General features: G+C 44.3%; 1 protein-coding gene across 1 annotated transcript in view; it reads left to right on the top strand.

The window, feature by feature from the left end:
- Positions 1 to 16,365, top strand: part of SLC35F6 (solute carrier family 35 member F6) — a 49,791-nt gene that overhangs the window by 28,637 nt on the left and 4,789 nt on the right. Inside the window, exons 2-4 of the mRNA XM_082251186.1 lie at positions 11,250 to 11,322; positions 12,765 to 12,936; positions 13,361 to 13,573. Coding sequence (XP_082107312.1) covers positions 11,250 to 11,322; positions 12,765 to 12,936; positions 13,361 to 13,573 — 458 coding nt within the window. The remainder of the gene's footprint in view (positions 1 to 11,249; positions 11,323 to 12,764; positions 12,937 to 13,360; positions 13,574 to 16,365) is intronic.

Genomic DNA, 16,365 nt, shown 5'->3' with positions numbered 1-16,365 from the left:
ATATATTTTGGTGTGACCTTAAAATTACTGCTCTCTATATACTAAGCACCGATTTATCATTAAACATAATAGATTTAAAAACTTTGTGAGTTATATCATGCAATAATTAAAGTGATAAATGCTAAGTTAATATGTGGACCCCTGCTGGTCCAAATGAGGAACTGTTTCCATCCTATAGCCATATGCTACAACCAAAGATATATCAATTGTTAACAAATCTTACCGATTTGGTTTTTTGATTGTTTAACCTAAATATTTATGATTGTACTTTAGAATCTAAAGTTACACTTACATCAGGGATATATTATGCATTAAATGAATAGATAAAAGATGTGAGATTAAAAATTACATAGATAAAAGATGTGAGATTAAAATTAAAAATCATTTATGAAGCAATTGATGTCAATTTCTACGTTTAAGCCCTTGGGTACCATACTTCCTAGCTTGTGTATCCACCAAGTCTCGTTCTGTGAGATAGCTCTTGTCATGTTCGTGCCCCTCCAATGTTTTACGATGGTATCTATCCCACAGAATTTCAACTTGCTTGGATCCTTATTGTGGCAGATGCGGAAGTGATTGGACAAACTGTGCTTTTTGAACCCATTTTTGATATTTGTAATATGTTCTCTCAGTCTGATTCGGAGTTCTCTTGTCGTACGTCCCACGTACTGGAGACCACACTCACATTCTAATAGATAAGTAACGTGTGTGGTTCTACATGTAATAAACGTATCTATTTTAAATTGTTGTCCCGTGGGTGTGGATTGGAATTGTGTTACCTTTCTTGATTTGTTGTTTGTTTTGCATGTGCGGCATATGACACAATTGCCGCACCTATAATACCCTTTTTGGTCAAGAAATGTGTTCAGTTTTTTTGGGGGGTCTGGTACGTTTTTAGCCAGTTTATCTTTTAAAATGGGGGGTCTTCTGTATATGAACTGTGGTTTTTTGGGTAAAATCTTGCTAAAAGTTGGATCTCTCAATAAAATGGGCCAGTGTGTTTTAAAAAATTTTTCTAGTTGTTTATACTGTTTGCTGAACTCTGTACAAAAAGCCGTTTGGTAAGGTTTGTTCGTTTTTTTACTTGGTTTTAAAAGTTCCTTTCTATCTAATTTCAAAACTTTTTGTTGAATATGTTGCAAAGTTGATGGTTTATACCCTTTATCTTGGAATCTTTGTATTAATACCTCTGATTGTGTTAAATAATCTTGCTCTGACTTGCAATTTCTTTTGATCCTGAGCAATTGCCCTTTCGGTACCGCTGATAGCCATTTGGGGTGGTGGTTGCTATTTATTGGAATATAGCTATTCCTATCTGTGCTTTTGAAGAATGTTTTTGTGGACATTTGGTTACCGGATTTGAAGATGGTTAAATCTAGATAGTTGATTTCTGCCTGGTTTATAGTGGCCGTGAAAGAAATTTGGTACCTATTGTCGTTCATGTGTTCGATGTACTCTGCCAGAGATTCTTGCGATCCTTCCCATATAATTAAAATATCATCTATATAGCGCTTGAAGCCTCGTAGCTGTGGGTGGGGGTGTTTAAAAATGTATTCCATTTCCCACTTGTTCATAAAAATGTTGGCTACTGTGGGTGCGTACTTTGCCCCCATCGCTACGCCTTTAATTTGTTTGAAAAAGTGCTTGCTGTGCCAAAAATAATTATTGCACATTGCCAATTCTTGCCAATTCAAAAAAAAGGAAAAAAAATGCACTGAAAACACATCAGAAACATGTGTAATGCATGCAGAATGCAGAAATTGTGAACCAGACCTGCATCTGGAATGAATGAGCCCTTAGGAAGTATCTCCCCAAAACTGAAATTCCTATTACAGGGGATGTCCAAAATCTGACTTGTATCTTAGTTCAGACTTCTGGGAAAATCAGTGAGCCAATCACACAAGCAGGAAACGACATATCTGGGGATGTTCCCTAAACAAATGGTGTACAGAATGTCTCCAGGTTGTCATATTACATTGAATTTTACAGACAATTACAGGAGCTGCAGATTGAAAAGGAAAGAACATTTTTAAAACCATATATCACGTGTCAAACACACGGCCTGTGGGCCAAATGCAGCCCACCGGGCTATTTCATGTGACCCCTCGTGCCTCTCCTGCAGCTGCAGCGCACCCCTTGTCTCTGCACCCATCTTGTTTCAGTAGTCGGCAAGCAGAGGGGAGGACAGAACTCTTCCTACAGATCCTGCACTCTTTCCTGTGAAGCTGCAGCATGCCCCTCCCCTCTTATCTCCTCCTCCCCTGTTCTCACCATTCAGCAGACTCTGGCCACTGACTGCAGCCTTCCTCTGCTCCTTCTCCAGACTCTGCACTTTCTGCTTCCCAGCTCTGCCCCTCACTTCTTCCCAGCAGCAGCACAAGGTAAGGGCAGTGTAGTGTGATGTAAGGGATGGTGGGGGGCTCTTAACATCTGAGGGGGGGTGCTCTGGACATCTAGTCTTACAGATACAAGCGGCCCTTTGAGGCAACCATAATGCTGATGCGGCCCGGGATGAAAGTTTGACACCTCTGCCTTATATTATAATATGGCTTGTGTAGCAATTGTATAAACTAGGTTATTTTTTTTATATCCTATATTTTTTCTAAGATAGTGAAATTACCCTTTAAATAAGAGATGGTTTGAACCACTAGGGTTCACTTCCACCTTAAGATCCTGTGGAATTATTGTGCTATTTAGCATCCTCTGCCTTGTGGTTGTGGTTTGGAATCCGTTCCTCTGTATGGGTTCCTATTTATTTGGGTTCCTGCAAAAACCCCATCACCTTATTACTGTATTTGTGCACCCTTCCTGATTCCTACCCAGGTAAGGTGACCAGATTTTTAAAATTAAATCCTGGGACATTTTATTGGCAAATGGCACAGGATTGCATAATACACAGAGCGCTGGGCACAGGACTGCATAATACACAGAGTGCTGTGCACAGGACTGCATAATACACAGAGTGCTGGGCACAGGACTGCATAATACACAGAGCGCTGGGCACAGAACTGCATAATACACAGAGTGCTGGGCACAGGACTACATAATACACAGAGTGCTGGGCACAGGACTGCACAATACACAGAGTGCTGGGCACAGGACTGCATAATACACAGAGCGCTGGGCACAGGACTGCATAATACACAGAACGCTGGGCACAGGTCTACATAATACACAGAGCGCTGGGCACAGGACTACATAATGCACAGAGTGCTGGGCACAGGACTGCATAATACACAGATCGCTGGGCACAAGACTACATAATACACAGAGCACTTGGCACAAGACTGCATAATACACAGAGTGCTGGGCACAGGACTGCATAATACACAGAGTGCTGGGCACAGGACTGCATAATACACAGAGTGCTGGGCACAGGACTGCATAATACACAGAGTGCTGGGCACAGGACTGCATAATACACAGAGTGCTGGGCACAGGACTGCATAATACACAGAGTGCTGGGCACAGGACTGCATAATACACAGAGCGCTGGGCACAGGACTGCATAATACACAGAGTGCTGGGCACAGGACTGCATAATACACAGAGCGCTGGGCACAGGACTGCATAATACACAGAACGCTGGGCACAGGTCTACATAATACACAGAGCGCTGGGCACAGGACTACATAATGCACAGAGTGCTGGGCACAGGACTGCATAATACACAGATCGCTGGGCACAAGACTACATAATACACAGAGCACTTGGCACAAGACTGCATAATACACAGAGTGCTGGGCACAGGACTGCATAATACACAGAGTGCTGGGCACAGGACTGCATAATACACAGAGTGCTGGGCACAGGACTGCATAATACACAGAGTGCTGGGCACAGGACTGCATAATACACAGAGTGCTGGGCACAGGACTGCATAATACACAGAGTGCTGGGCACAGGACTGCATAATACACAGAGTGCTGGGCACAGGACTGCATAATACACAGAGTGCGTGTGGTTTTGCATGCATTCTCAAGATGCAAAGGTCTGAACTTAGTCCTAACCACTTAAAGGAGTTGTAAAGTCTCAGGGTTTTTCACCTTAATGCATTCTATGCAGAGCCGGGACAAGGCCATTCAGCACCCAGGGCAAAGATGCCAAACTGCCCCCCTCCCTTCTCTTAGGGTTAGGGTCAGGGTGCCCCCATCCTTGCAATAAACCATTGCGCCCAGGGCAGCCGTCCTCCTGCCCACCGCTTGTTCCGGCCCTGATTCTATGCATTAAGGTGAAAAACCTTTGTTGCTGCCCCAGAGACCCCCCCCCCCCCCCCCTTATTCTTACCTGAACCTTATAGTTCAAGTGACAAGCACAAGATCAGTGGCTCCAGCCGCTGTCTTGGGTACTCATTGGATAGATTGATGGCAGCAGGGACAATTGGCTCTAGCTGCTGTCAATCAAATCCAGTCACATGGGCAGGGCCAAGTCCCGCTGTCTGTGTCAATGGACACAACAGCGGGACTCGTGAGCGCGCCCGCACGGGTGCCCCCATGGAAAGCGGCTCTCTGTGGGGGCATCCGGTGAAGCGCTGGGCACAGGACTGCATAATACACAGAGCCATGGGTACAGGACTACATAATACACAGAGCGCTGGGCACAGGACTACATAATACACAGAATGCTGGATACAGGACTACATAATACACAGAACGCTGGGCACAGGACTACATAATACACAGAGCATTGGGCACAGGACTACATAATGCACAGAGCCCTGGGTACAGGACTACATAATACACTGAGCGCTTGGCACAGGACTGCATAATACACAGAGCGCTGGGCGCAGGACTGCTTAATACACAGAGTGCTGGGCACAGGACTGCATAATACACAAAGTGCTGGGCACAGGACTGCATAATACACAGAGTGCTGGGCACAGGACTGCATAATACGCAGAGCCCTGGGTACAGGACTACATAATACACAGAGCGCTGGGCACAGGACTACATAACGCACAGAGTGCGTGTGGTTTTGCATGCATTCTCAAGATGCAAAGGTCTGAACTTAGTCCTAACCACTTAAAGGAGTTGTAAAGTCTCAGGGTTTTTCACCTTAATGCATTCTATGCAGAGCCGGGACAAGGCCATCCAGCACCCAGGGCAAAGATGCCAAACTGCCCCCCTCCCTTCTCTTAGGGTTAGGGTCAGGGTGCCCCCATCCTTGCAATAAACCATTGCGCCCAGGGCAGCCGTCCTCCTGCCCACCCCTTGTTCCGGCCCTGATTCTATGCATTAAGGTGAAAAACCTTTGGTGATGCAGCTGCCCCAGAGACCCCCACCCCCCCCCCTTATTCTTACCTGAACCTTATAGTTCCAGTGACAAGCACAAGATCAGTGGCTCCAGCCGCTGTCTTGGGTACTCATTGGATAGATTGATGGCAGCAGGAGCAATTGGCTCTAGCTGCTGTCAATCAAATCCAGTCACATGGGCAGGGCCAAGTCCCGCTGTCTGTGTCAATGGACACAACAGCGGGACTCGTGAGCGCGCCCGCACGGGTGCCCCCATGGAAAGCGGCTCTCTGTGGGGGCATCCGGTGAAGAAGAGCAGCCAGGAGCGATGCCAGGGCACCCCAGAAGAGGACTGCTCGGGGGGCTGCTCTGTGCAAAACCCTTGCACAGAGCAGGTAAGTATAACATGTTTGTTATTTTGCACAAAAAAAAAAAACATTTACAATCAATTTAATCACTTGCCGCCAGCCGCCACAGATATACGGTGGCAGGTCGGCAGGTTCCCACGAAACGACATACCCATAGGTCACTTTGCGAGACTGATCGTGGGGGTGCGCACGTGCGCCCATTCGCCAGAGGGGAAGCTGATCTGCGGGGCCAGCCGGGCAACCGCGATCGCTCCCCATGGAGACAGAACGATGGTCTGACGTTGTAAACACAGCAGACCGTTGTTCTGTCAGCAAAGGACACAGGGCTCCTGTGTACCTCCCTTTAGGATCACAGGTCTCTGTGTTCATTCCATAAGTCCATCCCCCTCACAGTTAGAATCACTCCCCTAGGCTCAGATTGCGACATTGCAGCGGACAGATCGGACCCCTAACTGACATTTTTGACACTTTTGAGGGAACCAGGGACATTACTACAGTAATCAGTGCTAAAAATATGCACTGTTGCTGTTCTAATGACACTGGCAGGGAAGGGGTTAACACCAGGGGGGATCCAAGGGTTAAGTGTGAGCCTAGGGGGGTGCTTTCTAACTGTGTGGGGGATGGACTCACTGGATAAACAGAGACCTATGTTCCTAAATAGGAGGAACACAGGATCCCTGTGTTCATCTCTGACAGAACAGCAGTCTGCCGTGTTTACATCAGCAGACCGCCGTTCTATCTCCATGGGGGGGGGGGGGATTGCGGATGACCGGCGGACATCGCATCCACCAGACCCGCTGATTGGCTCCCCTTCTCGCCAATCGGTGCGTGTGCGGCCTCCATAGGTGAACGCGCCTCCACTATCTATCACACGTACAGGTAAATCGTTTTGGGTAATAGAGCCGATCTGCTGCAGTAAAACTACGGCAGCTGGTCGGCAAGTGGTTAAAGGGTAACTCCACTTTTGTAGAAAAAACAAATAGCAAAAAAAGAAAAAATAATATGGCATATACAATTGCGACACAAGTCATGTTGTAATTGAATGTTATTAAAAGTACCTTTCCTTTTCAATCTGCAGCTGCTATAATTTGTGTGATTGGCTCACCAATTTTCCCGGAAGTCTGCACTAAGATACAAGTCAGATTTCTGGCATCCCCTGCAACAAAAATGTCATATTTTGTGAGATACTCCCAATATGAACGTGTCTAAATGGATGCAGGCCCAGCAGCTTTCCTCATTAGTGCCCTGCAGGTGCACAGCTGATTGATGATTATGAAACCACTCCCATTAGACTCACTCAGCACAGATGAACAAACAATGATTTCTTCAGAGTAACAAAAGGTAGGAATCTGCAACAGAGTTTGTTATAATCCTTTCCATGTACAGAGATCACCCAGAGGGGAATGTTTTTTTCTCAACAAAAGTGGAGTTACACTTTAATGACCTAAATCGATAGGTCCATAACCAAAATAAAAAAAACGTCCCTATAAGTGGTAAATAACTGTGAGAGCGGAAGTGGCCTGGCTGTCCATAGATTGGAGTGGCTTATTATTCATACAGAGTCTGACCCCCACCCCCAAGAGAAGGCTGTCTGCAGATTGGTTACAGTTCAATGTCCATAGAATGAGGATAGGACACTGAGAGCAAGAGGCCGGTGACGGCTTAGTGGGGGGGTGTAATAGCTACCAGCACATATTTTCATGTTCATCTGGCCGTGACCAATATGCAGAAAATATGAGACTGACCCCTGATTTCTGACCAAAACCAAGCTGAGCTGCAAATCTCATTTGATATCTCAATCACAGAACAATACAGATTTGCAGGCTGTGCAAGAAAAGTAACATTTGTCTCCATCTAGTGGCTAAATTGTAGAAAACATGTCAGAATATGGACTGGTACACAGTGGAGTTGATTTACAAAGTTGCACTTTGAAAGTAAATTTGCCTCAGAGCTTAGTGAATGTGGTGAAGTTTCACTTTGCAAATAATACCCGATCTGGCACAAGAAAAATAAAATAAAAATAAAAAACAGCAATTTTGCTTGCACATGATTGGATGATGGAAATCAGCGCTTCATTTACTAATCACTTGAGAAATGTTGCTTTGCAAAGTCTTTCCTTGCCTTTAGTAGTTCAACCCCAATGTTTTTTTCTTAAAAAAGACTTTTCTATTGGTTCTAGAACCAGAGCAAAGTAACCCTTTTCATGCTAACAGCAATATTATTTTATTATCTTATTACAGGTATTTATAGAGCACAGACAATTTATGCAGCGCTTTACATATAATCAAAATATTGTGTGCGTGTCAGCGTGACTATAAATCTGAAATCCAACTCTATATAGAAAAACAAATAAATTAATTGGTCGTAGCTGCTATATCACCATATGTTCATCACTACACATCCTAAATTGACATTCAAATCATAAGATACAGTGCTACTGACACCTGATTATAAAGAAATGCAAATCCAACAATAATAAAGTGCTTAAATAAATAAGGTGCTATTCTAATTTTTCTAATAAAGTGCTTAAATAAATAAAGGTGCTATTCTAGTGCCAATAGTGCAAGTACTGATTGCTGTACAAAAACCTACAATTAATTATGGCGTCTTGGTAGTGAATGGTATATTCACACAACACTCTCTACACCATGAAGGTGGTTACCATGTGCTAATAATGCAGACAAATGATACATGGCTTGAGTACATAAAGTGCTAATATGGTGCAATTCTAACATCCAATGTTAACAATTAATGATGACACATCACTTGTAAAATATAAGCAAATAACAGTCCATATAGTGCATCCAACAAAATCAGAGTCTCTTCAATGTCCCAAAAGTGCTCAAGTGATTACTGGGTTAATTAAGAGTGCTTGTGATCCCTCCACTGTATACGGATGGCCTCTCACCTCATATTCTGACCTGTGTTTTACCACCAGGCCAAAAGCGACTGGTCACGCCACCGTATCCTGGGATTTTCTTGAGACACTATGGGGTTTGTGAATCAGCTTGCCTTCTGCTTCACATGCTCGATACACATATTATGGATAGAAGAGGGAAAGAGGATCTAGTGCTCTCTGCTTTAAAATAGATTTATTAGGCAAAAATAAAACAATGTACACTCACAAGTCTTGCACGTATAGTTGTGCGGGCTAATCAGGTAATGTGAAACAAGACAGGACCGCGTCCTGTGCTGGCTGCCGAGTCACGTCCGTCTGGAGTATCCGCCCCCTAAACGCGTTGCGTCATAGGCTGTAAGCTCTCAACTTCCTCAGTAGGGGAATTGTACATTCCCAACAGTCCCTGCCCTCAAGGAGCTTACAATGTAAGGTCCCTAACTCACATTCATATATACACATACTAGGGCTAATTTAAACAGGAGCCAATTCGCTTACTCGCATATCTTTGGCATGTGGGAGGAATCCGGCGTGCATGGGGGAATCCCATGCAAGCACAGGGAGAACATGCTATATAATATCCTAATATTAGGTATAGAGCTAATTATGGTTGCTCAAACACAACTGCTTGTTGCCTGTATTGTTCAAAAATCACAATACTATGAGACCAATCCATTTTAAATGAGTCCCGGGAGGTGGCTGCAAAGGGTTGAAGTGTATATAAAGGGAAAACATTTCTTGTTTAACCACTTCCCGACCACCCGCCGCCTTTTTACTGCGGCAGGGTGGCTCTCCTGCACAAACCGACGTAGACCTACGTCGCGCGTGGGAAGCTAGGGGGCGAGCGCACGCCGCTGGCTGCGTGCTCCCGCCCCCACTCGGCAGCGGGAAAGCCGATGCACGGGTCAGGCGGCTCCGATTGCCGCCTGACACCCGAGATCGTTCCCTGCTGAGAGAGAAGGACGGTCAGCTGTTGTAAACACAGCCGACCGTCCTTCTCCCTGAAATGATCACAGAGCTCACGTGATCCTTCTATATAGGATCACATGTCTCTATGGTAATTTTAGAAGCCCCTAGGCTTACATTCAACTCATTGATCACCCATAGGGTTAACCCCTTCATTGCCAGTGTCATTATTACAGTAACAGTGCATATTTTCAGCACTGATTACTGTAGTAATGTCACTGGTCCCCCCAAAAGTGTCAAAAATGTCCGTTAGGGGTCCGATCTGTCCACAGCAATGTCGCAGTCCCGCTAAAAATCTCAGATCGCCGCCATTACTAGTAAAAAAAAATAAAAAAATAATAAAAATGACATAAATGTTTCCCGTAGTTAGTAGACGCGATAACTTTTGCGCAAACCAATCATAATACGCTTATTGCAATTTTTATTTTACCAAAAATATGTAGCAGAGTACAAATTGGCCTAAAATGTTAAAAACATTGTATTTTTAATTTTTTTTTTTTTTTTTTTTTGAGAATGTCATATAGCAGAATGTGAAAAATATTGTTTTTTTTCTTTTCAAAATTGTCACTCTTTTTTTGTTTATAGTGCAAAAATAAAAATCGCACAGGTGATTAAATACCACCAAAAGAAAGCTCTATTTGTGGGGGGAAAAAGACATCAATTTTATTTAGGTACAGCGTCGCACGACCGCGCAATTGTCCGTTAAAATAACCCAGTGCCGAATCGCAAAATATGGCCTGGTCATTAAGGGGGCAAATCTTTCCGGTCTTAAAGTTGTTAACCTTGGATACAGTGGGAAGTAATTAGAACCCCTGTCAGTTTCTTTCGATGTCTGTGTCCCCACTGTGGACATTCATCCCTTTATTTGTCCTGGAGGTCATTGTCACTGAGACAGAAAGTGAGAGGAAATATGAAATTTTGGTTGTCACCATCAGACCAAAAGAAGATGGGAAACTTGTTCTTAGAAAAGGGGTTTCCTTCACTTTGGTGGGATTTCCTTTTTATTTCTCATTGTGTGTCCAGGGCAAGAGGTTTAGGGAAACCTCCCCATGGGACAAAGAAAGCAAAAAAATGACCTGTTGGGGGCTTCAATTATCACCTACCCTGTCCAAAACTAAAAGAAGAAATGTTTGGCTTTACATACACACTAGGCAAGGCACCTGGTAGGCGCAGCAAACGCTTCCTTTAAAATAGTCCCTAAAATGCCAAAATATACAAAAATGATCAGATGTAGTTTGTATTTTGACCATAATATGTAATATGTACCATAATTTGCAACAAAGGTGAACTTTGCAATAAACCACAATATCTGCTTATGTGACTGGCTTCTATCCATGAATTACAAAGTGCTGGAGGAAAAACTGAATTGATAAACTGAATGAATGAATGATTGAATGAATAAATCAAAAGTTGAATGCAAAACATACTACAAGACTTCCAGAAAGGGTGATGTCACTGGGTCTTCTTCTCCTGAAATCCTTGGAAAGCTGAGTATCTCCAATGCCTCAAGAATATACTGCTGCACAGTGTTGGAGCATCTTATTGCAAGTTTTTGGATCATGAAATTAGGCAAGATCCAACCGTAATGCCCAATGACAGTGACATCAAACAGCCTGCTTTCCTTCAGAGCTTGGAGTTAGTGGTGGGACCTGACATGTGAGCGATTCTTGTGTTTGACTGTACATGATCGTCCGGCTAGGTAGATGGACTGTGTCTGCCAAGTAAAGCACATTAAGTGGATAAGATGAGCAATATATTCCTCTTACTGGATACGCTTCTGCTTTGCAGGTGGGCAGACAACTTCAGTGCTAAAGGATGTAAAGATGAACCAACCCATCAGTTCCAGCATCCCTTCCTTCAGGTGAGTGACATCTCCAGATCCTTGTTAGTAATATCTGAGAACATCATGGGACAAATTACTCCATGTTTAAAAGGACCGTGTTCTTCTTAATTTCGTGCTGCCATTGTCTTCCTTTCTTCCTCCCTCCCTTCCTTTTTTGCCTTCCTTTCTTCTTTCCTCCCTCCCTCCCTTCCTTTTTGCCTACCTCCCTCCCTTCCTTCCTTCCTTCCTTCCTTCCTTCCTTCCTTCCTTCCTTCCTTCCTTCCTTCCTTCCTTCCTTTTTGCCTTCTCCCTCCCTTCCTTCCTTTTTCCCCCCTCCCTCCCTTCCTTTTTGACTTCCTTCTTCCCTTCCTTCTTTTTTGCCTTCCTTCCTCTCTATTTTACTTCCCTTCTTTCTTTCTTTCTTTCTTTCTTTCTTTCTTTCTTTCTTTCTTTCTTTCTTTCTTTCTTTCTTTCTTTCTTTCTTTCTTTCTTTCTTTCTTTCTTTCTTTCTTTCTTTCTTTCTTTCTTTCTTTCTTCTCTTTCTTTCTTTCTTCTCTTTCTTTCTTTCTTCTCTTTCTTTCTTCTCTTTCTTTCTTTCTTTCTTTCTTCTCTTTCTTTCTTCTCTTTCTTCCTCCTTCCCTTTTGTTCTTCCTAATTTCATGCTGCCATATTCTTCCTTCTTTTCTAGCTCTCTTCATTTCTTTCTTTCATTCCTTCCGTTTTTCCTCCATCCCTCCTTCTGTTCTTTCCTCCTTCCCTCCATCCTTCCATCCACCCCTTTTTCCTGCCTTCCTTCTGTCATCCCTTTCTACCTTCCCTCTGTCCCTTCTTTTCTTCTTTATTTCCTGCTGCCATCATATTCCTTTCTTTCTTACCTCCCTTCCCTCCCTCCTTCCTTCCATTCCATCCCCCTCCTTCCTTCCTTTTGTCTTTCACTTTGCGCATAGGCTGCTCTTTTAGGGCTCTTCCACACATGCATCTAAAACACAGCATTTAGATGTGTACAGCTCGTAGTTTTGTACATATCTAAATGCAGCACTATAGGAATTATGAGGGCCGTACACACAACTGCATCTACAATTGAAAATGTGTGCTGCATTTAGTGGCATATAGAAAAGTAGGAGACAGCTTGTCTGGGGCCATACATATCCACAGATTTTATACATGTACGCATGTAAACACATACACGTTTACATATGTAAAGTCATCAGTAGAATTGTATGCACCTAAATGCAAGTACTGTAGATGTGTATTTTACACAGGACCTTTGGCTAGCTCTGCCAGCAGGAACCTGCACTACATGCAGAGTTTTCACATATACATATGTGCAGAATGCATACAGTATGCCCATGTAAATGAAGCCTTATTGAAGAATCTGCTTACATACAGTGCTGGAATAATTCCATGTATGTAGATGGTAAGGCGTTCCCATGTAGTAGATAGCGGTCATAAACTGAACTGTCTCTTTCTTTGTATCTTAGGCGGTGGGCATGTTCTTAGGAGAGCTCTCCTGTCTGGCTGTCTTCTACATCCTGGTCTTCAAGGACAGACGGTCTTCCCAGCCCACCCTGGCTCCTTCTCAACCTTTTAATTCTCTCATCTTCCTCGGGCCGGCCATCTGTGACATGGCTGGAACCAGCATCATGTATGTGGGTGAGTACATGGAGGCAAATAGAAGGTAACTGTACAGCTATTTTAAAGAAGACCTAACATGAAAAAAACATATCATCTGGATCAAATTAGATGTGTTGAGATCATCTTAGAATCCCTTACAGTTAGTTTAATCACTGATGCCTTTAGTCGCTACCTGGGGTGCATGCGACAGGGTGACTATGAAAGAGCACAGTTGGAAGACAGTTGTCACTTCATAACAGGAAGAACTTGAACACGGGCCTACTTGGCGGCATCAATAGATATTATTTTTATAAAAGCTGATTATTTAACAAGATTGCAAATAACTTTTGAAATTACATTAACATGTTAAAGCTTATAAGGCATTCTAGTGATTGGATTTACAGTAGATCTTCTTTAAAATTTCCAAATTATAATCTTAATTCTTTTCCCATCATTCCATCAGCCTTAAACATGACCAGTGCGTCCAGCTTCCAGATGCTGCGAGGCGCTGTCATCATCTTCACAGGTCTTCTGTCTGTGGCGTTCCTGGGGAGGAAGTTGGAGTGCAGCCAATGGGTCGGGATCCTGGTCACCATTGCCGGATTGGTCATTGTAGGCTTGACGGACTTACTAAGCAGCCACAACAGTGGAAAGAGCCTCAATGATGTAATTACAGGTAAATAATTATTTGTTGTAAGTCGCTTTAAAGCCCAAGAGCAAAACATGCTCTATTCAAGGGGCACTACACTCCCTACTCATGCATAGGGGGTAAGGGACTTTTACAGGGTCCCGTATCGCAACCTAAAACAAAAATTAAAGAAATGAGACAGAAATTTTGAAAAAAAAAAAAAAGACCTGCAAGGCAATGGCATCCACCGCATACTAGCACATTAATACTTACCTTGGAATGAAGCCCTCCAGCGCTGTACTGACACCGCTGAGATGGCTGACATTTGCGCGCTCCGGCTATGTGATTGGGAGCGCGGGAGTCCCGGGTTCCAGAACAAAGCTCTGAAGTACTGGCAAGGTATGCCAGACTTTTAGAGCGCATGCGTCAGTGATGTCACATTCTGCATGCAGGGTGAATATCCCCTAAACTGTGCATGTTTAGGAGATATTCATTTTACCTACAGGTAAGCCTTATTATAGGGTTCCACCTTGTGGGCAGGTCACAAATCAAGCGGTTGGTAAGCAGGTTGAATTCCCGTTGAATGACAGCCAGCCAAGCACTGGCATTGTAGGATGCCAGAAATGGCCACAGACTTTTCTGGCCTGCCTCGGAAGATCTTATAATTCCAGGTACCTGTTCAAGAAACGCTGCACCACCAAATTCAGGACATGTGCCAAGCATAGAAAATGTGTCAAGTGTCCCTGTTGGAGGGCGGAGAGAAGGTTGGTACCATTGTCGCATAGAACCATTCCTGGCTCAAGCTGCCGTGGCGTCAACCACCTCTCAGCCAGCCCCTGCCTGGTGTGGCTCCTGTCCCCTAGACAGACCAACTGAAGCACTACATGACATCATTTAGCCTGACTGCTTGCGTAGCCCCTTGAACACTTAGGAAGCACTGCTGCTTCAGAGGACAAATCAGCAGAGGAGGCCATAGAGGAAGAAGAAGAGGAGGGGGTGGAGCAGATAGATGTGGCAGAATCAGCACCAATGGTTTGGAGGCATGGCGGTGGAACAAGCTCCAGCACTGAACCCTGTCCTGCAACCTTCCCAGCTGCCAGCAGAGTTACCCAGTGCGCCGTGAAGGAAATGTAAAGTTCCTGACCATGCCTGCTGGACCATGAGTCAGCAGTAATGTAAACCTTCCTGCTAACCACTCTGTCCAATGAGGCCACCACATTGCCTTCCACATATTGGTACAGAGCTAGAATGGCCTTACGTGAAAGGAAATTTATTTGTGGAACCTTCCACTGGGGTACAGCACATTCCACAAATATACAAAAGGGGGCAGAGTCTACCAGATGAAAAGGCAGCAGTTGTGGTGCTAACGATTTGGCCAAGCTAGCATTTAGACACTGAGCATATGGATGGCTGGGACAGTATTTTTTTTTTTTTATGGTTCGGCAACTGGGGTAGCGAAATTTGCCTGCTGGTCAAATCAACAGGTTGTGTACTGCAAGCAGATTGGGTGCAAGTACCTATGGCACCCATTTCTATACCATCATCCCAGATGAGGAGCAAGGAGAAGTCTGCATTTTATTAAGATGTGGGTCTTTCAGGTGCTGTTGCCAATGAACTGCATGGCAGGTCCTCATATGTCTTTTCAAGCATGTGCTGCCCAAGCAGCTGGTGTTCTGGCCACGCTTGATCCACTTCAGACACAGATTGCAAATGGCTGTAGTCTGCTGTACATGTGTTAAAAAAAGCCCACACCAATGAAGTTTTGGAAGTCAGTGGGGAGTTAGCAGCGCCCTGCACCTGTGGCGCTCTGTGGTGGGATGCAATAGGGTGGCTGCCCTTAAGCCTGCCCCTGGAGGACATCCTGCCTCGTTGGAGTTATTCCGCCTCCTCCTTCTCCTCACTTTCCTCCTCTATTCTCTCAGGCACCCAAATACGGTCAGTGACCTCATCATCCCCTCCCTCCTCATCACTGGAGCAAACTTGGCAGTATGCTGTAGCATTTCGAACATGACTGCTAGTTTCTTGTCTGTCATTGTCACCCCCGCTCTCTAGGCTCACGTTATTCCCTTCCTCAACCTGGGAACCAACAACGGAGCATTCAAATTGCTGCGCATTCTCCAGCTGCATGTAACTGACACTATAATTTAATAGTTCAGGTGACTCCTCCGTACATGATGATGAGGCTACGGAAGGAGTAGCTGTGGACAAGGAGCCTGTGGAATAGGCTGCTTTGGCAGCTGCAGTGGAAGGCAAACTAGTATGAGCCTGGGTGACAGAGGATAAAGAGAATGAGGACAGCTTAGTTATCCACTCCACCAACTCTTCTGCATGTTGTGCCTCAATAACACGGCCAGCATCGGAAAAAAAGGACAAGCGTGCCCCGCCTGCAGAGGATGCACCATGTCCGCGACCACTACTTTTCACTGTGGACACAGAGGCTGCTTGCCCTCTTTTAGTGGCCTGTAAGCTTCTGCCTCTCCTTGTTGGCCTTTCGGACATGATGGGGATTTTTAAAGGGGTTTTTATAACTTTTTATTATAGAATGTGGGGTGGAAGTATGATGCTTGGGTGCAATACTTTTGTGCTTGATGCACTAAAAACTGTTTTATTATTGTTTTTTATTTTTTGGGGGGGGATTTTTATAACTTTTTATTATAGAGTGTGGAAAGGAAATATGGTGCTTGAGTGCAATACTTTTGTACTTGGTGCACTTTAAACCTTTTTATTATATATATTTTTTTAATAAAGAAAAACGTATTAAAGCCAAAAAAAAGAAAACCCCTGCCGACGCAGAAGGAATTGCACCTGTGACGCAAAAGGGAGGACAGCAATTATGCCCT

This window comes from Pelophylax lessonae (genome assembly GCF_965119305.1).
Source record: "Pelophylax lessonae genome assembly, chromosome: 3".
NCBI lineage: Eukaryota > Metazoa > Chordata > Amphibia > Anura > Ranidae > Pelophylax > Pelophylax lessonae.
Note: the sequence above shows the minus strand (reverse complement) of the source record. Positions and strands in the feature narration are given on the sequence as shown.